This window comes from Microcaecilia unicolor, chromosome 3 (assembly GCF_901765095.1).
Source record: "Microcaecilia unicolor chromosome 3, aMicUni1.1, whole genome shotgun sequence".
Taxonomy (NCBI): Eukaryota; Metazoa; Chordata; class Amphibia; order Gymnophiona; family Siphonopidae; genus Microcaecilia; species Microcaecilia unicolor.
In genome coordinates this window covers 12,952,221-12,973,349 of record NC_044033.1, presented here as the reverse complement: position 1 = coordinate 12,973,349, position 21,129 = coordinate 12,952,221, and the positions used below count along the sequence as shown (strand labels likewise).

Genomic DNA, 21,129 nt, shown 5'->3' with positions numbered 1-21,129 from the left:
TCTGAAGTAACTGAAGACTAAACTTGAACCTGAAATGCAACCAGAATAAAAACAGTACAGATATCTGGGAGGGGCTATGGATTGATCAGCTATGATTAATGGAAAGAAAATTATCAGGTATGATTATACATAATTTTACCTTCCATATCATCAAGCTGATCAATCCATAGACTGGTGGGATGTACCGAAGCAGTACTCACCCAGGGCGGGACATTGAAATCCCTGACCTCAACACTGAAGCTCCAAACCGGGCCTCCGCCCGTGCAGCCACAGTCAAACGGTAATGCTTGGAGAATGTATGAGCCGAAGCCCAAGTTGCCGCCTTGCATATCTCTTCCAAGGAGACGGATCCGGCCTCTGCCATCGAGGTCGCCTGAGCTCTCGTGGAGTGAGCCTTCAGCTGGATAGGCGGCACCTTCCCCGCGGCCACATAAGCCGCTGCAATGGCTTCCTTGACCCATCTTGCCACTGTAGGCTTAGCAGCCTGCAGACCCTTACGAGGACCTGCAAACAGGACAAACAGATGATCCGATTTCCGGAAATCATTGGTCACTTCCAAGTATCTGATGATGACTCGTCTCACATCCAGATATTTAAGAGCAGAGTACTCCTCTGGGTAGTCCTCCCTACGAAAGGAAGGGAGACATAGCTGCTGATTCACATGGAAGCGAGAAACAATCTTGGGCAGGAAGGAAGGCACTGTGCGAATAGTCACTCCTGCCTCAGTGAACTGTAGAAAAGGCTCTCGACATGAGAGCGCCTGGAGCTCGGAAACTCTTCTGGCTGAAGTGATAGCCACCAAAAAGACTGCTTTCAACGTCAGGTCTTTCAGAGATGCCCTTGACAAGGGTTCAAAACGGCGGCTTCTGCAATGCTCTTAGCACCAGGTTGAGATTCCACGCAGGCACCACTGAGTGCAGAGGAGGGCGCAGGTGATTAACCCCCTTGAGAAAGCGCACCACATCTGGCTGCGAAGCCAGGGAAGCACCCTTCAGGCGGCCCCTGAAGCAAGCCAGAGCCGCTACCTGGACCTTAAGGGAACTGAGCGACAGGCCTTTGTCCAGACCTTCTTGCAGGAACGCCAACACTGAAGAAATTGGAGCAGTGAAAGGAGAAAGAGAGCCTGCTTCACACCACGCTGCAAAGATACGCCAAACCCTGGCGTAAGCAGTAGAAGTAGAGCGTTTCCTCGCTCTCAGCATAGTGGCGATGACCTTGTCTGAGAAGCCCTTCTTCCTCAGACGCTGCCGCTCAATAGCCAGGCCGTAAGACCAAAGGGGGAGGGATCCTCCATCACCACGGGACCCTGATGTAACAGGCCCTGCTCCACTGGCAGCCGCAGAGGATCGTCGACTGAGAGCCTGATCAAGTCCGCATACCAGGGACGTCTGGGCCAATCCGGACCCACCAGGATTATCCTGCCGGGATGCTTTGCCACCCGGTCTAGCACCCTGCCCAACATGGGCCAGGGCGGGAACACATAGAGAAGCTCTTGTGTCGGCCATTGTTGGAGAAGAGCATCTACTCCCAGGGATCGAGGGTCCCGTCCTCTGCTGAAGAAGCGCGGCACTTGGCAATTGGCCGATGACGCCATCAGATCTAGGCTCGGCTGGCCCCAGCGCTTCGTGATGTCCAAGAACGCCTGAGCAGATAGCTGCCACTCTCCGGGCTCCAAGGTATGGCGACTGAGAAAGTCCGCCTTGACATTCATGACTCCGGCAATGTGGGCCGCTGACAGCTGTTCCAGGTTCGCTTCCGCCCACTGGCATAGACTCATAGCCTCCTTGGCTAGAGGGGCGCTCTTGGTACCTCCCTGGCGGTTGACATAGGCCACAGCCGTGGCATTGTCCGACAGTACCCGTACAGGCTTCAACACCAGTACCGGGATGAACTCCAAAAGCGCCAACCGAATGGCTCTGAGTTCCAGGAGGTTGATAGACCACTTCGCCTCTGCAGGAGACCAGAGCCCCTGCGCTGTCCTTCCCAAGCAGTGGGCTCCCCAGCCCGACAACGAGGCGTCCGTCGTGACGACAATCCACTCTGGGGTCACCAGAGGCATTCCCGCAGACAACTTGTCTGTCTGCATCCACCAGCTCAGCGCCTTGCGCACTGCTGGATCCAAGAGAAGACGCACAGCATAATCCTCCGACATCGGAGTCCAGCGCTGCAGCAGAGAGTGTTGTAGTGGTCTCATATGAGCCCTGGCCCAGGGCACTACTTCCATCGTGGCCGTCATAGAGCCCAACAGCTGCACATAGTCCCAAGCCCGAAGAGGAGAGGCTACTAGGAACTGGTCCACCTGAGCCTGAAGCTTGACAATCCGATTGTCTGGCAGGAACACTCTGCCCACTTGGGTGTCGAATCGAACTCCCAGATACTCCAGGGACTGAGTCGGGCGCAGCTGGCTCTTCTCCCAGTTGATGATCCATCCCAGGGAGCTCAAAAGAGCAACTACCCGGTCCACAGCTTTGCCGCACTCTGCATAAGAGGGGGCTCGGATCAACCAGTCGTCCAGATAAGGATGGACTTGTACTCCTTCCTTTCGCAGGAAGGCCGCTATGACCACCATTACTTTGGAAAAGGTCCGCGGAGCAGTAGCCAACCCGAACGGGAGGGCTCTGAACTGGAAGAGTCGGCCCAGGACTGCAAAACGCAGAAAGCGTTGATGAGGAGGCCAGATGGGAATATGCAGGTACGCTTCCTTGATGTCCAAGGATGCCAGGTACTCCCCTGCCTTCACTGCCGCTATAACAGAGCGGAGAGTCTCCATGCGAAAGTGCCGCACTTTCAAGGCCCGATTGACCCCTTTGAGGTCGAGGATAGGCCGGACAGAACCTCCTTTCTTTGGTACCACAAAGTAAATGGAGTAACGCCCCTTGCCAAGCTGACTTTCTGGCACCGGAACGACCGCACCCAGGCGGATCAGATTGTCCAAAGTCTGCTGCACTGCCACAGCTTTGACCGGAGACTTGCAGGGAGAGAGTACAAACCCGTCTCTTAAGGGTCGGCAGAACTCTAGCTTGTAGCCGTCTCTGATGACTTCCAGCACCCAAGCGTCTGAAGTTATTGTGGTCCACTCGCCCAGAAACGAGGACAGCCGTCCTCCAATCTGCACTGGGGCGTGGACCAATACCCCGTCATTGGGTACGAGACCCTGGGGGAGGACCGGAGGGAGCACCTCCGGGACGGCGGTCTCTGCGAAAGGAATGCTGCTTGGGGGAGAAATTCCTCTTAAAGGAAGAGGGGGCAGAAGAACCCGACCTGCCCGGGCGGTACCGACGGGCTTCCTGAAACCGTCCTCTGGAGGTACCGGGACGAGCACTAGCCCGAGCCCTGACCTCTGGTAACTTCTTGCCCTTAGACGTGCCGAGATCGGTCACGATTTTGTCCAGCTCGACCCCAAAGAGCAGCTTGCCTTTAAAAGGCAATCTAGCCAGGCGGGATTTAGAGGCGTGGTCAGCAGACCAATGTTTCAGCCAAAGCCACCGCCGCGCAGAGACTGTCTGAGCCATGCCTTTAGCTGAGGCTCTCAAGACATCATACAGCAAGTCTGCCAAATAGGCTAAGCCCGATTCCAGGGCCGGCCAATCAGCCCTCAAGGAATGATCCGAGGGGGAAGCCCGCTGCACCATAGTCAGGCACGCCCTGGCCACATAGGAGCCGCAAACTGAGGCCTGCAAACTTAAAGCAGCCGCCTCAAAGGACGACCTTAAGGCCGCCTCCAATCTTCTGTCTTGGGCGTCCTTTAGGGCCGTGCCACCTTCCACCGGCAATGCCGTTTTCTTAGTCACCGCAGTGATTAAAGAATCCACGGTAGGCCACAGATAGGCCTCACGTTCACTCACAGCCAAAGGATAGAGGCGGGACATAGCCCTAGCCACTTTAAGGCTCGCTTCTGGGACATCCCATTGAGCTGAAATTAAGGTGTGCATGGCATCATGCACGTGGAAGGTTCTAGGCGGGCGCTTCGTCCCCAGCATAATGGCAGAGCCAACAGGGGCTGAGGGAGAGACGTCCTCCGGAGAGGATATCTTCAAAGTGTCCATGGCCTGTAACAACAGGTTGGGCAAATCCTCTGGGCGAAAAAGCCGCGCTGCAGAGGGGTCATCCGCTCCATCCGAGCGGGGATCCGTCTCCTCCAAGGAATCCGCAAAGGACCGTTGGGAGACCTCAGACACGCTGCCCTCATCTACATCGGAGGAGACAAATTCCTCCAAGGCCTGGGAATCAACCCGAGGGCGTTTACCTCTGGGAACCTCAACCTCTTTACCAGAGGAGGGAGCGGGGGCAGCGTTGTGCATGAGGAAGGCCTGATGCAGCAGCAAAACAAACTCGGGGGAGAAACCCCCCAGACTGTGCACTTCCGCAGCCTGGGCAACAGCCCTAGGCGCGCTCTCAACCGGCGCTCGCAACAGCGGGGGAGAGACATGCTGCGCATCCAAAATGGCGCCCAGCGCGAAACTCCGCGAAGGAGCCGCGCGGGAAGAACGGCTCTTAACTTTAGCCGCTTCTGTGCCGTCGCCCAAATTAAGGGCGTTCATGGCATTAATGTCTCCAACCTCAAGGGCGGCCCAAGAAGAAGCCGTCCGAGCCGCGTGGCCGGCCAAGATGGCGGAGGCGAGGAGCGGGGGATGGGCGTTTATGGCGGGAAAAACCGCCACGCCGGAGGAAGGACCGGGACATTCATCGGTCGCGAAACTGTCACCCAACAAGGGCGAATCAGGCTTTAAGACCCCCGCATCCCCTCTAGAAGCGCTCAAGCGACCCGGGGAGCGACCCTTTGCGCCCTCGCCCTCCGACGCCATGTGCCACGAGGAGAAGAATCGGGGAACCCCCGCCCGCTATAAAAAGGTAAAATTACCTGCTGTCCGCTCCGAGTTGTAACGACCTGGTGTCTCAGTGAGTAGCTGCAATAGACGCTTAAATAAACGTCGAAATAAACGCCTTTAAGGCCGTTCAAAATTTTTTTTTTTTTTTTTTTTAACGGAGCCAGCGGGAGGGGGGAGAAAAGGAGGGACCTGGCACCACCAGGTTTGCACTTGCTCAAAAGAGCCCTCAACCCCAGGCACTCAACAAAACCTAAAAATTAGGCTTGGAGGCCTAGCCAGAGCTGCTGCTGTGTGTGACCACCACCTGCTGAGATAGAGAACATACTGAGGAGTTTCCGGCAGCACATGACCACATATAGGGAGGCAAAAGTTTGCTCTCTATCTCCACCTGCTGGTAGATGGACACAACCCACCAGTCTATGGATTGATCAGCTTGATGATATGGAAAGACTGGTTAGTCTGACGTTGGTGCCGGGGAAAATGGTAGAGGCTATTATAAAAAAACAAAATTACAGAGCACATCCAAGGACATGGATTACTGAGACCGAGTCAGCACGGCTTTTGTGTGGGGAAATCTTGCCTGACCAATTTACTTCAATTCTTTGAAGGAGTAAACAAACATGTGGACAAAGGGGAGCCGGTTGATATTGTGTATCTGGATTTTCAAAAGGCGTTTGACAAGGTACCTCATGAAAGGCTACAGAGGAAATTGGAGGGTCATGGGATAGGAGGAAATGTCCTATTGTGGATTAAAAACTGGTTGAAGGATAGGAAACAGAGAGTGGGGTTAAATGGGCAGTATTCACAATGGAGAAGGGTAGTTAGTGGGGTTCCTCAGGGGTCCGTGCTAGGACCGCTGCTTTATAATATATTTATAAATGATTTAGAGATGGGAGTAACTGGCGAGGTAATTAAATTTGCCGAAGACACAAAGTTATTCAAAGTCGTTAACTCGCGACAGGATTGTGAAAAATTACAGAAGGACCTTACAAGACTGGGAGACTGGGCGGCTAAGTGGCAGATGACGTTTAATGTGAGGAAGGGAAAGGTGATGCATTTGAGAAAAAGAACCCGAATTATAGCTACGTCATGCAAGGTTCCATGTTAGGAGCTACGGACCAAGAAAGGGATCTGGGTGTCGTCGTTGATAATACAATGAAACCTTCTGCTCAGTGTGCTGCTGCAGCTAGGAAAGCAAATAGAATGTTGGGTATTATAAGGAAAGGTATGGAAAACAGGTGTGAGGATGTTATAATGCCGTTGTATTGCTCCACGGTGCGACCGCACCTTGAGTATTGTGTTCAATTTTGGTCGCCGCATCTCAAGAAAGATATAGTAGAATTGGAAAGGTGCAGCGAAGGGCGACTAAAATGATAGCGGGGATGGGACGACTTCCCTATGAAGAAAGACTAAGGAGGCTAGGGCTTTTCAGTTTGGAGAAGAGACGGCTGAGGGGAGACATGATAGAGGTATATAAAATAATGAATGGAGTGGAACAGGTGGATGTGAAGCGTGTGTTCACACTTTCCAAAAATACTAGGACTAGGGGGCATGCGATGAAACTACAGTGTAGTAAGTTTAAAACAAATCGGAGAAAATGTTTCTTCACAGAACACATAATTAAACTCTGGAATTCGTTGCCGGAGAACGTGGTGAAGATGGTTAGCTTAGTAGAGTTTTAAAAGGGGTTAGACGGTTTCCTAAAGGACAAGTCCATAAACCGCTACTAAATGGACTTGGGAAAAATCCACAATTCCAGGAATAACATGTATAGAATGTTTGTACGTTTGGGAAGCTTGCCAGGTGCCCTTGGCCTGGATTGGCCGCTGTCGTGGACAGGATGCTGGGCTCGATGGACCCTTGGTCTTTTCCCAATGTGGTATAACTTATGTACTTATGTAAATTGTGGGGCAAAATAGATAAACACATGTAAAAAATATGTGTGAGCTGGGAAAAACGTTTCACGAATCACATTCCAGGTGGAGAGAGGCTACATTAGCAGAGGTGCAGCCTGCCAAATTAGTGCCCGTAAGAGTCGACCGGGCAGCCAAGGTATCGCTTGCAATGGATAAGGGTCTAACCAAGGGTTTTCCCTATCTTATCTTTACCCTGAAACCAATCAGCCAAAATCCAGAGAGCCGCTAGATAATAGGTAAAAAAAGAGGGAACTCCCATTCCGCTTTGCGCACGCAACTAATATATCACTTCGTCGTGCACCTGAGGCGGATGTTTTTTCCAAATGAAGAAAAAGACCCTGCGCTGTAGGCCCTTAAAGAATTTATCAGGTAGATAAATGGGAAGTGCCATGAACAAATAAAGCTATTTGGGGAGTAAAATTATTTTAACCACATTAATGCACCCCAGCCAGGAATGTTTATGTTTTTAAGTTTTTTACATTATAACGCTTTGTTTATATGTATGTTGCTCATTGGGCACTCCTATATACACAAAAGTTTTTACTTTTGATTAAAGATTTAATTTAATTAGTTAACATTTAAATGAATGTTTATGTTTTTAACTTTTTTTTACTTTATAATGCTCTTGTTTATATGTACGTTGCTCATTGAACACTCCTATATACTGTGAAAAGGGTCCACTGCTTCCCAGCAAGGTGGAGCCATCCACCAGCCGTTTCCAGATCTCACCACAACTGCAGACAGTGGCTAGGTTAAACGATTTTTATTATCAAGCCAATAACAACTGTCACCAACTTCAGTACATAGGTTATCCCCAAACAAACAGCTTCCAACCACATAGGTTTTCAGTAAAGCAGGTAAATAAAGCAGGCTTCCAAATAAGTCAGGCTTCCAGTAAAGCAGGTGAATAAAGCAGGCTTCCAAATAAGTCCGGCTTTCAATAAAGCAGGTAAATAAAGCAGGTTTCCAAATACATCAGGCTTTCAATAAAGCAGGTAAATAAAGCAGGCTTCCAAATACATCAGGCTTGCAATAAAGCAGGTAAATAAAGCAGGTTTCAAAATGCAACAGGCTTGCAATAAAGCAGGTTTCCAAAGACATCAAGCTTGCAATAAAGCAGGTTTCTCTCACCTACAACACCCTTCCAAACCCTCAGGAGCTGGCCATCCCTGCCTTGGAACTCTCCCACTCCATAGAGGCCTCTCCCCACTCGATCTACCCCTCCTTCCATATAATCCATCCAATCATCTTCTTCCCTCTCCAGGGGCCCCTCTCTATTCCAGCTGGGCCGCATGGTATATTGATTACGTATCCAGGGGAACTGAGGTTCTTCCCTCCGCCTCCCCCTAGTGCGGGACGAAATTATAGGCTCAACCTGGCTATCCCCCTGGCTCCCTCTGCTAGAGCTGGGAATCCATTCCCTTGTTAACATGGCAAACCAATCTCGGGCGGGCTGCAAGGTCCCAGCAGTGAACAAGCAGGCAACCTCCTGTGGGCTATGGTGCCTTTATTTCTTTGCCGTGTCCCACTTCCTCCGAATGGGTGGGATGTAGCAGAGGGAAGGACCCAGAGTCCGCAAGAGGTTTGCCTGTCTTCACTGCTGACTAATCAGAGGGCACTATACACGTGCTGCCGAAGCAGGGGATGCTCTCTGCAGAGGCAGTTCATGCTAGCTGGCAGCAGCAGGGAAGAGGGAGGAAAACTGAAGTGGGTGGTGGTTGAAGGCAGCCCGTTAAGTTCATGGAGGGAACAGAATGGTGATTCCGTGGTGGGAGAAGCAGAAATGGTGGCAGACTCAGAGCACCAAGATGCAGCGGCACTGCAACCTGAATGAGGGTGTCGGTGACCACCAGCCAGAGCAGCCCAGCCATACACTGAGTTCAAGGAGTTCTCTAGGAAGCAGATCAAGGACATGGAGTATATATTCAAAGAGTTAATAATGAGCTGCTGGACCCAACCTGGACCCCTGACACCCCAGAAACTTATGGAAGGCAAGTTTTAAGGGCCAGATAATAAGGGGCGGGAGAGTAATGCTAAACAGAGTGAGGAATGAAGCAGAGAGAGAGAGAGACTGGACCGGAGAGAGTATGGGGGAAAGCAGGAGAGGAGATGTCAACAACATAGGAGGAGGGGGAGGAAAACTTAGTACTTCAGCCATTTACTTTTAACGAAGCAGCATGTAACGAGGTAAAAGTACTAAAAACTGGTTCAGATAATACTTTGTTACAAGTAAAGATCAGGTTCTTTCTGCTGATTTCTCTTTTCAAGGTACTAATGGTAGAACTCTCTGCCAAATATCATCAAATATCAAGATAATTACTTACTATTCCACAAATTATTGAAGTCATTCCTCTTTAGGAAATTTCTTTCCATAGGGGAACTTTACCAGGCTTAGTTTAGGATTACAGTTCTACATAAGTTTGTGTTATCTTGGCAGTGTTTATCTTTGGAATGGTTTTGTACTTTTGTTATTAAGAGTAATGAAATATACATTGTTTTCCTTATATGCTTGTTTTCACTGTGCTTTGTAAGCCACACTGAACCTGAGGATGCTTGGGATAATGTGGGGTATAAATGCCAAAAATAAATAAATAAATAAATATACTCGGTAACAAGTAAAATAATGAAATGTTTACTTAAGTATTGTAACATGTTACTTTTACTTCATTACTATACAACACTGACAGAAGCACGCATTAATGCACAGCTTATTACATCAGTCTCTTAGAATGATGGTAGCGGTAAGATGTAGTGCACGGACCTATCTCTTGGTAGATGTTTTATGCTGCTCTGCTGATGTTACTCTGGCCAGGGTATCACTAGCATTTGAAATTATACACTTTACATCAGGGGTTACTCTTTGGTCTATGTGCCCCTGCCCTTATTTCTGCACTGCTTCAGCGCTGCCATTTTCTATTCTAGCTAAAAGCCCACCTTTTTGATGCTGCTTTTAACTCCTAACTCTTGTTCACTTGTTCAGAACCCTTATTTTATCATCCTCACTTTAATATTCCCTTATCTCTTGTTTGTTCTGGCTGTCTGTCCTAATTAGATTGTAAGCTCTGTGAGCAGGGACTGTCTTTTCATGTTCAAGTGTACAGCGCTGCATACGTCTAGTAGCGCTTTAGAAATGATAAGTAGTAGTAGAAGTAGTCTCCATGAGACCCAGATACCCCATGTTTTGCTTTTAGCCTCTAAGCCAGCATGTCTTCCAGGCATGCTGCCAGAGAAGCCTGCATACACAGTGTTTCAGTGGTTTGCTGGGCCTCTGTATGCTCACCCCCTCTGATTTCAGACTAAGGCTGCTAGGATGTTGCCAGTGTCAAAGGAAAGAAGTCACTTAACTTCTTCCTTTGTATGTTGATGGAGCCATGCAAGCTTACCTGCAGGAACCAATACTGACTTTCCAGTTGAATCAGAGAAGATATTAGGGAGGAAGGATGGTTACTTTACATAGTAACATAATAAATGATGGCAGATAAAGACCTGAAATGTGCATCCAGTCTGCCCAAAATATAAACATATATAGTATCACATACCATGTAAAATGAGTTTATCTTTTTGGGCAAACTCATTTTACATGGTATGTGATACTTTATATGTATACTCGAGTTTGATTTGTCCTTGCCTTTCTCAGGGCACAGACCGTAAAAGTCTGCCCAGCACTGTTTTTGTACTAAAAGTTCTGAAGCTAACATCGAAGCCCCTTAAAATTTACACTCCAGCCCATCCCTATCTATTTAGTCACAATCAGGGCATAGACCATAGAAGTCTGCCCAGCTCCCATTTTGTTTCCCAATTACCAACGTCGCCACCCAATCTCCGCTAAGATTCCGCGGAACCATTTATTCTAAACCGGATTCCTTTGTGTTTATCCCATGCATGTTTGAATTCCATTACCGTTTTCATCTCCACCGCCTCACACGGGAGGGCAGTCCACATATCCACCACGCTCTCTGTGGAAAAAATACTTCATGGCATTAGTCCTGAGTCTACCCCCCTTCAACCTCAATTCATGTCCTCTAGTTCTACTGAATGCTTAAGTAGCGGCTCTTACTTCTGCAGAGACCTGTCCTGTCCATATGCCCCTGCTCTAGCATGTCACTTCTTCAGCCACGCCCACCCCAAGGCATGTTGTTCATACTTTGGAGGTTGAACATGTTGGCCATGCTATAACCTCCCCGCTGAGTTCTATGGGGCACCTTTTCCATCACTGAAGTTGAATAAATTGGCCACCTCAAGTGTGACTATTTTTAATTGCATATAGATGAAAGATTACTGGACACAAGCGGGGCTCCATGTTCAAAAACATGTGACCTTTCTCACCTCCATTTCAGGATTTTAACACTTAAACCCAGTCTGCAGAAGTTTCCCTGATTTTTTGATAGAAAGTATCTGCAAGAAAAACTGGTGAAAAAGTCCCTGGTAAATTCTTTCTGAAATCTGGTGCAAAGTCAGTGAGCAAAATGTACTCATGAACTTTATACCAAAGCATCCAGTCTTAAAATCTATGCAAGGAACTAGGGTTCTCTTGTCAAGGAAAAATAATATCACAATTGTCCCCACTTCAAGAAACTGAACTAGAATAGAAAGTTTTCTTTTAAGAGTTTTTGGACCACAAAAATCTGTACTTTCTTTTTAGATATAAAATGAATTTGCTAAAAAACATTTTCCATAAATTATTCATAAAAAAACGATACCTTTTTAAACTCATCATCTTTCTCACTCTCGTAAGCTTCTTCACCGAAACCATCTGTAAAATCATCTGTTTCTGTATCATCAGTATCTTCATTAAATACCACATGTCTACTATCTAAATAAAAAAAATATTTTAAAAGTATATGAATTCATTTTAAAAAATAGGTAGTAATGATTGAATGACCTAGGTGTGAATATATAATTGCACAGTTGTGAACTTCAGACCTGGTTTTGTTTAATCACTGTTCAAGTCTATACATCTGGCAAAGTCAAAGCAGTTATCAAACTGAATCCATCACATAATTTTATATCATGGTACCTATCAGACTTATTTTCGAAAGAGATCACCGGCCATCTTCCGACACAAATCAGGAGATGGCCAGCGATCTCCTGAAGCCGGCCAAATCGGTATAATGGAAAGCCAATTTTGGCCGGCTCCAACTGCGTTCTGTCGCGGAGCCGGCCAAACTTCAAAGGGGGCGTTTCAGTAGGGTAGCGAAGGCGGGACAGGGCGTAGTTACGAGATGGCTGGCTTCGCCTGATAATGGAAAAAAAAAGGCCAGCTCTGATGAGCATTTGGCCGACTTTACTTGGTCGCTTTTTTTTCATGTTCAAATCCCAAAAAAGTGCCCAAACTGCCCAGATGACCACCGGAGGGAATTGGGGATGACCTCCCCAGACTCCCCCAGTGGTCACTAACCCGTCCCACCCTCAAAAAAAAACTTTAAAAACTTGTTTTGACAGCCTCTATGCCAGCCTTAAATGTCATACTCCGGTCCATCACAGCAGTATGCAAGTCCCTGGAGCAGTTTTTAGTGGGTGCAGTGCACTTCAGGCAGGTGGACCCAGGCCCATCCCCCCCTAACTGTTACACTTGTGGTGGTAAATGGGAGCCCTCCAACCCCCCCCCCCCCAAACCCATTGTACCCACATCTAGGTGCCACCCTTCACCCATAAGGGCTATGGTGATGGTGTAGAGCTGTGGGGAGTGGGTTTTTTTGGGGGAGGGGGATTTGAGGGGCTCAGCACCTAAGGTAAGGGAGCTATGCACCTGGAAGCTATTTTTATTTTCCAGAAGTGCTCCCGAGGGTGCCCGGTTGGTGTCCTGGCATTCAGGGGGACCAGTGCACTACAAATGCTGGCTCCTTCCATGACCAAATGCCTTGGATTTGGCCGGGTTTGAGATCGCCGGCATTAGTTTCCATTATGGGCGAAAACCGATGCTGGCCATCTCAAACCCAAGCGTATTATCAAAATGAAAGATGGCCGCCCATCTTTTTTGATAATATGGTCAGGACTGCCTCTTTGCGGCGCCAGCCAAATAGATGGCCACCCATCTAGATGGCTGGCGCTGTTTGATTATGCTCCTCCAGGGGAACCTAGGTATTGTGAAGACGAGGCTTCTCCTCCCGCTCTCCAGCAGGCCTCTGGCTCCTGAGCAGGACTCCAGCTGGTCTCTTCCCAGCAAACGGAACACTCCAACCTCAAGATCCTGGGCCCTTTTTTCACTCAGGGTGAGCTTGCAGGAAATATGCAGATTAGATGCAAATCACTCAAGTTCAACACAGCATATTCACCAAGCAGCTCTTTATTCCAGCCCACTGGGGCACACTTCTTCCAGCTTAAAACACTTTCCTTCTTCCAGCTTTAAAACATCACCATTAAGCTTAAAACTCTTTCACAGTTCACACCCATAGACACCTGGGCTCAGTGCTAACAGCCTTCTGTCCTCCAGCCCCTGGCTGCTAGTTCCTTGGTCTTCTTACACAGTTCTATATACAACAGATTAACACAACAATCTCTCTAGAGCCCAGCCAGTACCTTCAGGGAATCCTCTTTCCTCAGCTGCCAGCTCTCCAGTTCCTTTCTCTTCTCCTCCTCCTTTCCAAACTCAGGCAGGTATAAAAATGGGTGACTAGCTTCTGCACCCCTTTAGGCTCTTCCCCCTAATTCCATGCAGGACCCAGCCCATAACAACCTTCACTGTTTCCAACCCAGGACTCTCCCAGGTCCTAGCGACCTCCACCTGAACCTTCCCCTACTGGCTCCCTCTAGTGATTCATCCTAAGCGTAAGCATTTCCCCCCATTCCTATGGGAACAGCACCACCTAGTGGCCTACCCAGGATAGGACAGCCCCTTATTCTTCACAGTGTATATTTTACATTTATTTTATATAAAGACAAAACATGCCCCTATGCAGGGCCGGTCTTAGGCCGAGGCAAACGAGGCAGATGCATAGGGCCTCACACTTAAGGGGGCCCCACGCGGCACGCCTCAAATCTGCCTCAATGCCTGCAGTGAGAATACCTTTCTCTCCCTCCTTCCCTCCCTTGCGAGTCTTGCACATTCCCCTGCTCGCGCCCACCGGCATGGTCGCTTGTTTTTAAAGCCCTGAGGCGTTCTCCCTCCGAGTCCGACACCGGCGATTCACATAGCAAGCCTTCTGCCAGCATTGGGGCGGGGCCTCTCCCTCAGACGCGTCCCACCTCTGCACAAGACAGGAAGTTGCATTAGAGGAAGCGGGACGCGTCTGACGAGAGGCTCCGACGCTGGCAGAAGGCAGGCTATGTGAATCACCGATGTCGGAGGAAGAACGCCTCAGGACTTTAAAAACGAGCGGATGGGCAAGAGCGGGCAGAAGAGACAGGACCCGGAGGGGGAGAAAGCTGCCCAAGGGCTGGGTATGGATGGCTAGGGGGGGGGCAGGGGAGAAGAGAGTCGCTGGGTATGGATGGATGGTGGGTTGGGCAGGGGGGGGAGGAGGGTTACTGGCCATGGGTGGAGGGGAGGGGAAGGTTGCTGGCCATGGGTGGATGAAGGGGAGGGGAGGGTTGCTGGACAAGGGTGGATGAAGGGGAGGGGAGGGTTGCTGGACATGAGTGGATGAACAGGAGGACAGGGGGGAGAGGAGGGTTGTTGGATCGGCGAGAGCAGGCGGAAGAGATAGGACCCGGAGGGGGAGGGGGAGAAAGCTGCCCAAGAGCTGGGTATGGATGGCTGGAGGAGAGGGCAGGGGAGAAGAGAGTCGCTGGGTATGGATGGATGGTGGGGTGGGCAGGGGGAGAGGAGGTTTGCTGGCCATGGGTGGAGGGGAGGGGAGGGTTGCTGGAAATGGGAGGATAAAGGGGAGGGGAGGGTTGCTGGACACGGGTGGATGAATGCACCACTTCTCCTCTGATCCCATCCCCACCAACTTACTTAACACCATCTCTCCTACTATCACCCCCTCCATCTGTCATATCCTCAACCTCTCTCTCTCCACTGCAACTGTCCCCGACACCTTCAAGCATGCCGTAGTCATGCCACTCCTCAAAAAACCATCACTAGACCCTACCTGTCCCTCCAACTACCGCCCCATCTCCCTCCTACCCTTCCTCTCCAACATACTTGAGCGTGCAGTCCACAGCCGCTGCCTTGATATTCTCTCCTCTCGTGCCATCCTCGATCCGCTTCAATTCGTTTTTCGCCCTCTTCACTCGACAGAAACAGCACTCTCTAAAGTCTGTAATGACCTGTTCCTTGCCAAATCCAGAGGCCACTACTCCATCCTCATCCTCCTCGATCTATCCGCCGCTTTTGACACAGTCAATCATGACTTACTTCTTGCCACACTGTCCTCATTTGGGTTCCAGGGCTCTGTTCTCTCCTGGTTCTCCTCCTATCTCTCCCACCGCACCTTCAAAGTTCACTCTCATGGATCTTCCTCCACCCCCATTCCCTTATCTGTTGGTGTTCCCCAGGGATCTGTCCTTGGACCCCTTCTCTTCTCAATCTACACCTCTTCCCTGGGCTCCCTGATCTCATCTCATGGTTTCCAGTATCATCTCTATGCTGATGACACCCAACTGTATCTCTCCACACCAGACATCACTGTGGAGACACAGGCAAAGGTATCGGCCTGCTTATCCGACATTGCTGCCTGGATGTCCAACTGCCACCTGAAACTGAACATGTCCAAGACCGAGCTTATCGTCTTTCCACCAAAACCCACTTCTCCTATTCCTCCACTTTCTATCTCAGTTGATAACACCCTCATCCTCCCCGTCTCATCTGCCCGCAACCTCGGAGTCATCTTTGACTCCTCTCTCTCCTTCTCTGCGCATATCCAGCAGATAGCCAAGACCTGTCGCTTCTTCCTCTTTAACATCAGCAAAATTCGCCCTCTCCTCTCTGAACACACCACACGAACTCTCGTCCACGCTCTCATTACCGGGAGGGTGTAATGAGACCGGGAGGGTGTAATCCGGGGTGTTTATGGTATTGGGTTTCTTTGTGTTGTATTGTGAGGATAGAATGAGACGTTGTGTTTTTTCTGCGTTTAGCTTTAGTTGGAATGCGTCCGCCCATGAGTTCATTAATTGGAGGCTGTGTGTAATTTTATTTGTGTATTATCTTGTGGATTAAAGTCTGGGATTTGAAATTGATACATTCTTTGATTGGGAGACAGTGCAGTCTTGCACGGAGAGGAGTTGCACTCTCAAAACGTGATCTGCCAAAGATGAGTCTTGCTGCTGTATTTTGGGTGGTCTGAAGTTATTTTAGGATATAGGCTTTGCAGCCTAAGAAAATACTATTGTAATAATCAGCATGGGTAAGTACCGTGGATTGCATTAAATTCTGTAATGTTTTCTGGGGTAGATATGGTTTTACGTGTTTCAATATCCACATCATTGTAAACATTTTCTTTGTGGTGGATGTGGCGTGATTGTCGAGGGAGAGGTGGCTGTCTAGTGTCACTCCAAGGATTTTCAGGTTTTCAGAAATGGGGACTGTAGTGTCGGAGATGGTGAGAATAGATGGGGGGATTGCAGAGTGCTGAGATGAAAGGATTAGGCACTGTGTTTTTTCTTTGTTCAATTTCATCCTAAAGGCTGAAGATAGGTCCCGATGTGGTGAACTGGATTAGGAACTGGCTGACGGACAGACGACAGAGGGTGGTGGTAAATGGAGTTTGCTCGGAGGAGGGAAAGGTGAGTAGTGGAGTGCCTCAGGGATCGGTGCTGGGGCCCATTCTGTTCAATATATTTGTGAGTGACATTGCCATAGGGTTAGAAGGTAAAGTTTGCCTATTTGCGGATGATACTAAGGTTTGCAACAGAGTGGACACCCGGGAGGGAGTGGAAAGCGTGAAAAAGGATCTGAGGAAGCTAGAAAAATGGTCTAAGGTTTGGCAATTAAAATTCAATGCGAAGAAATGCAAAGTGATGCACTTAGGGAGTAGAAACCCAAGAGAGACTTATGTGTTAGGCAGGGAGAGTCTGATATGTACTGAGGGGGAGAGGGATCTTGGGGTGATAGTATCTGAGGATCTGAAGGCGACGAAACAGTGTGACAAGGTGGTGGCCTTAGCGAGAAGGTTGCTAGGCTGTATAGAGAGAGGTGTGATCAGCAGAAGAAAGGGGGTGTTGATGCCCCTGTACAAGTCGTTGGTCAGGCCCCACCTGGAGTATTGTGTTCAGTTTTGGAGGCCGTACCATGCGAAGGATGTTAAAAAAATGGAAGCGGTGCAAAGAAAAGCTACGAGAATGGTACGGGATTTGCATTCCAAGACGTATGAAGAGAGACTTGCTGACCTGAACATGTATACCTTGGAGGAAAGGAGGAACAGGGGTGATATGATACAGACGGTCAAATATTTGAAAGGTATTAATCCGCAAACAAATCTTTTCCGGAGATGGGAAGCGGTAGAACGAGAGGACATGAAATGAGGTTGAAGGGGGGGCAGCCTCAAGAAAGATGTCATGAAGTATTTTTTCACAGAGAGGGTGGTGGATGCTTGGAATGCCCTCCCGCGGGAGGTGGTGGAGATGAAAACGGTAACGGAATTCAAACATACATGGGATATGCACAAAAGAATCCTTTGCAGAAGGAATGGATCCTCAGAAGCTTAGCCAAAATTGGGTGGCGGAGCAGGTGGGGGAAGAGAGGTTGGTGGTTGGGAGGCGAGGATAGTGGAGGGCAGACTTATACAGTCTGTGCCAGAGCCGGTGATGGGAGGCGGGACTGGTGGTTGGGAGGCGGGAAGTACTGCTGGGCAGACTTCTACGGTCTGTGCCCTGAATAAGTCAGGTACAAATCAAGGTAAGGTATACACATATGTTTGTCTTGTTGGGCTGAATGGATGGACCGTACAGGTCTTTTTCTGCCGTCATCTACTATGTTACTATGTTTAGGTGTTGGCCCAGGAGGTTAAGATGTTCATGCCCATGGATAGTCTATCAGAGATTTCTGTTAGGTTTGATTTAAAGGGAATGAATATAGTAACGTCATCAGCATAAATGAAAAGGTTTAGACCATGTCAGAATAGGGCTTTGGCTAGTGGGATCATCATTAGATTGAAGAGTATCGGCGATAAAGGGGATCCTTGAGGTACTCCGCAGATAGGTGACCAGGGGGATGAGATATCAGTAGGTAATTTAATTTGATAGGATCTTGAGGTGATGAATCCTTTTATCCAGTTAATAATGTTACCGCCGATTCCAAGTTTGTCCAATAATTTGGTTAGTATTTTGTGATCTACCATGTCAAATGCACTGGAGAAGTCGAATTGTAGAAGGAGGATGATGTTTCCAAATGCAATTTCTTGTCTGAATTTGGATATTAGGGTGAGTAGGACAGTTTCTGTGCTGTGGGCTGGACGGAATCCTGATTGTGGCTCATGTAGAATGGAGAATTTTTGTATGTAATCGTTGATTTGAGAGGTCACCCTGTTTTCCATCAATTTAATTAGTAGAGGAATGGAGGTGATGGGGCGGTAGTTGGTGACATCGCTCGCTGGTTTCTTAGGATTTTTCGGTATTGGTGTAAGCAGTATCTTGCCATGTTCAGTAGGGAATGAACCTTGCTGTAGCAGAAGGTTTAGGTGGGAGGTAAGATCTATGATAAAGCGTTCTGGGGCATTTTTCATTACGTAGTTGGGGCATGGGTCGAGATGGCAGTGGAATTTGGAAAGTTTGGTGAGTGCCACAGAGACTTCTTTCGTGGTAAGGAGGGTGAAGTTTGTCCATGAATTTCAACTCCATAGGGGTCCAATTCGTCGAGAAAGGAATCAATGTTAGTACAGTCTTGTGGAATTGTGCTGCAATTACCTCACTAGTTACTCCCATCTCTAGGTCATTTATAAATATGTTAAAAAAGCAGCGGTCCCAGCACAGAGCCCTAAGGAACCCCACTACTACCCTTCTCCATTGAGAATACTGACCATTTAACCCTACTCTCTGTTTTCTATCTTTTAACCAGTTTTTAATCTACAGTAGAACACTAATTCCTATCCCATGACTCTCCAATTTCCTCTGGAGTCTTTCATGAATACTTTGTCAAACGCCTTCTTGAAAATTCAGATACACAATATCAACCGGCTCACCTTTATCCACATGTTTGTTCACCCCTTCAAAGAAATGTGGTAGATTGGTGAGGCAAGATTTCCCTTCACTAAATCCATGTTGACTTTGTCTCATTAATCCATGCTTTTGAATATGCTCTGTAATTTTGTTCTTTATAATAGACTCTACCATTTTGCCCGGCACCAACATCAGACTCACCAGTCTATAATTTCCCAGACCTCCCCTGGAACCTTTTTTTAAAAAATTGACATTACATTGGCCACCCTCCAATCTTCCGGTACCACGCTCGATTTTAAAAATAAATTATATATTACTAACAATAGCTCCACAAGTTCATTTTTCAGTTCTATCAGTACTCTGGGATGAATACCATCCAGTCAAGGAAATTTGCTACTCTTCAATTTGAAGAACTGCCCCATTACATCCTCCAGGTTTATAGAGAATTCATTCAGTTTCTTCGACTCGTCAGCTTCAAATACCATTTCTGGCACCGTTATCTCACCCAAATCTTCCTTGGTGAAGACAGAAGCAAAGAATTCATTTAATCTCTCCGCTATGGTTTTGTCTTCCCTGATCACCCCTTTTACTTCTCGTTCATCTAGCGGTCCAACCAAGTCTATTGCAGGCTTCCTGCTTTTAATATACCTAAAAAATCTTTACTATGTGTTTTTGTCTCCAACACAATCTTTTTTTCGAAGTCCCTCTTAGCCTTCCTTATCAGCGCTTTGATTTTGACTTAACATTCCTTATGCTGTTTCTTATTATTTTCAGTCGGTTTCTTCTTCCATTTTCTGAAAGATTTTCTTTTAGCTCTAATAGCTTCCTTCACCTCATTTTTTAACCATGCTGGCTGTAGTTCGGTCTTCCATCCTCCTTTTTTAATACGCGGAATATATTGGGCCTGGGCTTCCAGGATAGTGTTTTTGAACAGCATCCACACCTGATGTAAATTTTTGACCATCGCAGCCGCTCCTCTACGTTTTTTTCACCATTCTTCTCATTTTATCATAGTCTCCTTTTTTAAAGTTAAATGCTAACATATTTGATTTCCTATGTATACTTACTTCAAAGCTAATATCAAATCCGATCATATTATGATCACTGTTATCAAGCGGCCCCAGCACCATTACCTCCCACACCAGATCATGCACTCCACTAAGGACTAGGTCTAGAATTTTTCCTTCTCTCGTCGGCTCCTGTACCAGCTGCTCCATAAAGCAGTCCTTGATTTCGTCAAGGAATTTTACCTCCCTAGCGTGCCCTGATGTTACATTTACCCAGTCAATATTGGGGTAATTAAAATCACCCATTATTATTGTGTTGCCCAGTTTGTTTGCTTCCCTTATTTCCTTTAACATAAACACATAAGCACCGCCATACTGGGAAAAGACCAAGGGTCCATCAAGCCCAGCATCCTGTCTCCAACAGCAGCCAATCCAGGCTTCAAGAACCCGGCAACGTCCCCCCCCCCCCCAAAAAAAAAAAAAATAATGTTCAATGGACTTTTCCTTCAGGAATCTGTCCAAACCCCCCTTAAACTCCATAAGGCCAGCTGCTGTCACTACATTCTCCGGCAACGAGTTCCAGAGTCCAACTACATGCTGAGTCAAGAAAAACGTTCTCCTATTTGTTTTAAATCTACCATGTTCTAGCTTAATCTTGTGTCCCCTGGTACTATTATTGTTTGAAAGTGTAAACAAATGCTTCACATCTGTTCGCTCTACTCCGCTCATTATCTTGTAGACTTCTATCATATCACCCCTCAGCCGCCTTTTCTCCAAGTTGAAGAGCCCTAACCGTCTCAGCCTTTCCTCATAGGGAAGTCGTTCCATCCCTTTTATCATTTTCGTTGCCCTTCTCTGCACCTTCTCCAATTCCTTTATATCTTTTTTGAGATGCGGCGACCAGAATTTGACACAATATTCGAGATGCGGTCACACCATGGAGCGATACAACAGCATTATAACATCCTTGTGTTTGTTTTCCATCCCTTTCCTAATAATACTCAACATTCTGTGCGCTTTCTTATCCGCCGCAGCACACTGAGCAGACGTTTTCAACGTCTTATCAACGATGACTCCCAGATTCCTTTCTAGGTCTGTGACTCCTAACGCAGAACCTTGCATGACATAGCTGTAATTCGGGTTCCTCTTACCCACATGCATCACTTTGAACTTGTCAACATTGAACTTCATCTGCCACTTGGACACCCAATCCCCCAGTCTCGTGAGGTCCTCCTGTAATCTTTCACACTCCTCCTGCGACTTGATGACCCCTAATAACTTTGTGTCATCTGTGAATTTAATTACCTCACTAGTTACTCCCATCTCTAGGTCATTTAT

The 21,129-nt window shown here is 47.9% G+C and overlaps 1 protein-coding gene across 1 annotated transcript in view; it reads right to left on the bottom strand.

Annotated features, from left to right (window-relative positions):
- DNAH8 (dynein axonemal heavy chain 8) overlaps positions 1 to 21,129 on the bottom strand; it is a 1,267,128-nt gene that overhangs the window by 859,774 nt on the left and 386,225 nt on the right. Inside the window, 1 exon segment of the mRNA XM_030199255.1 lies at positions 11,446 to 11,558. Within this exon segment, the coding sequence (XP_030055115.1) occupies positions 11,446 to 11,558 (113 nt within the window).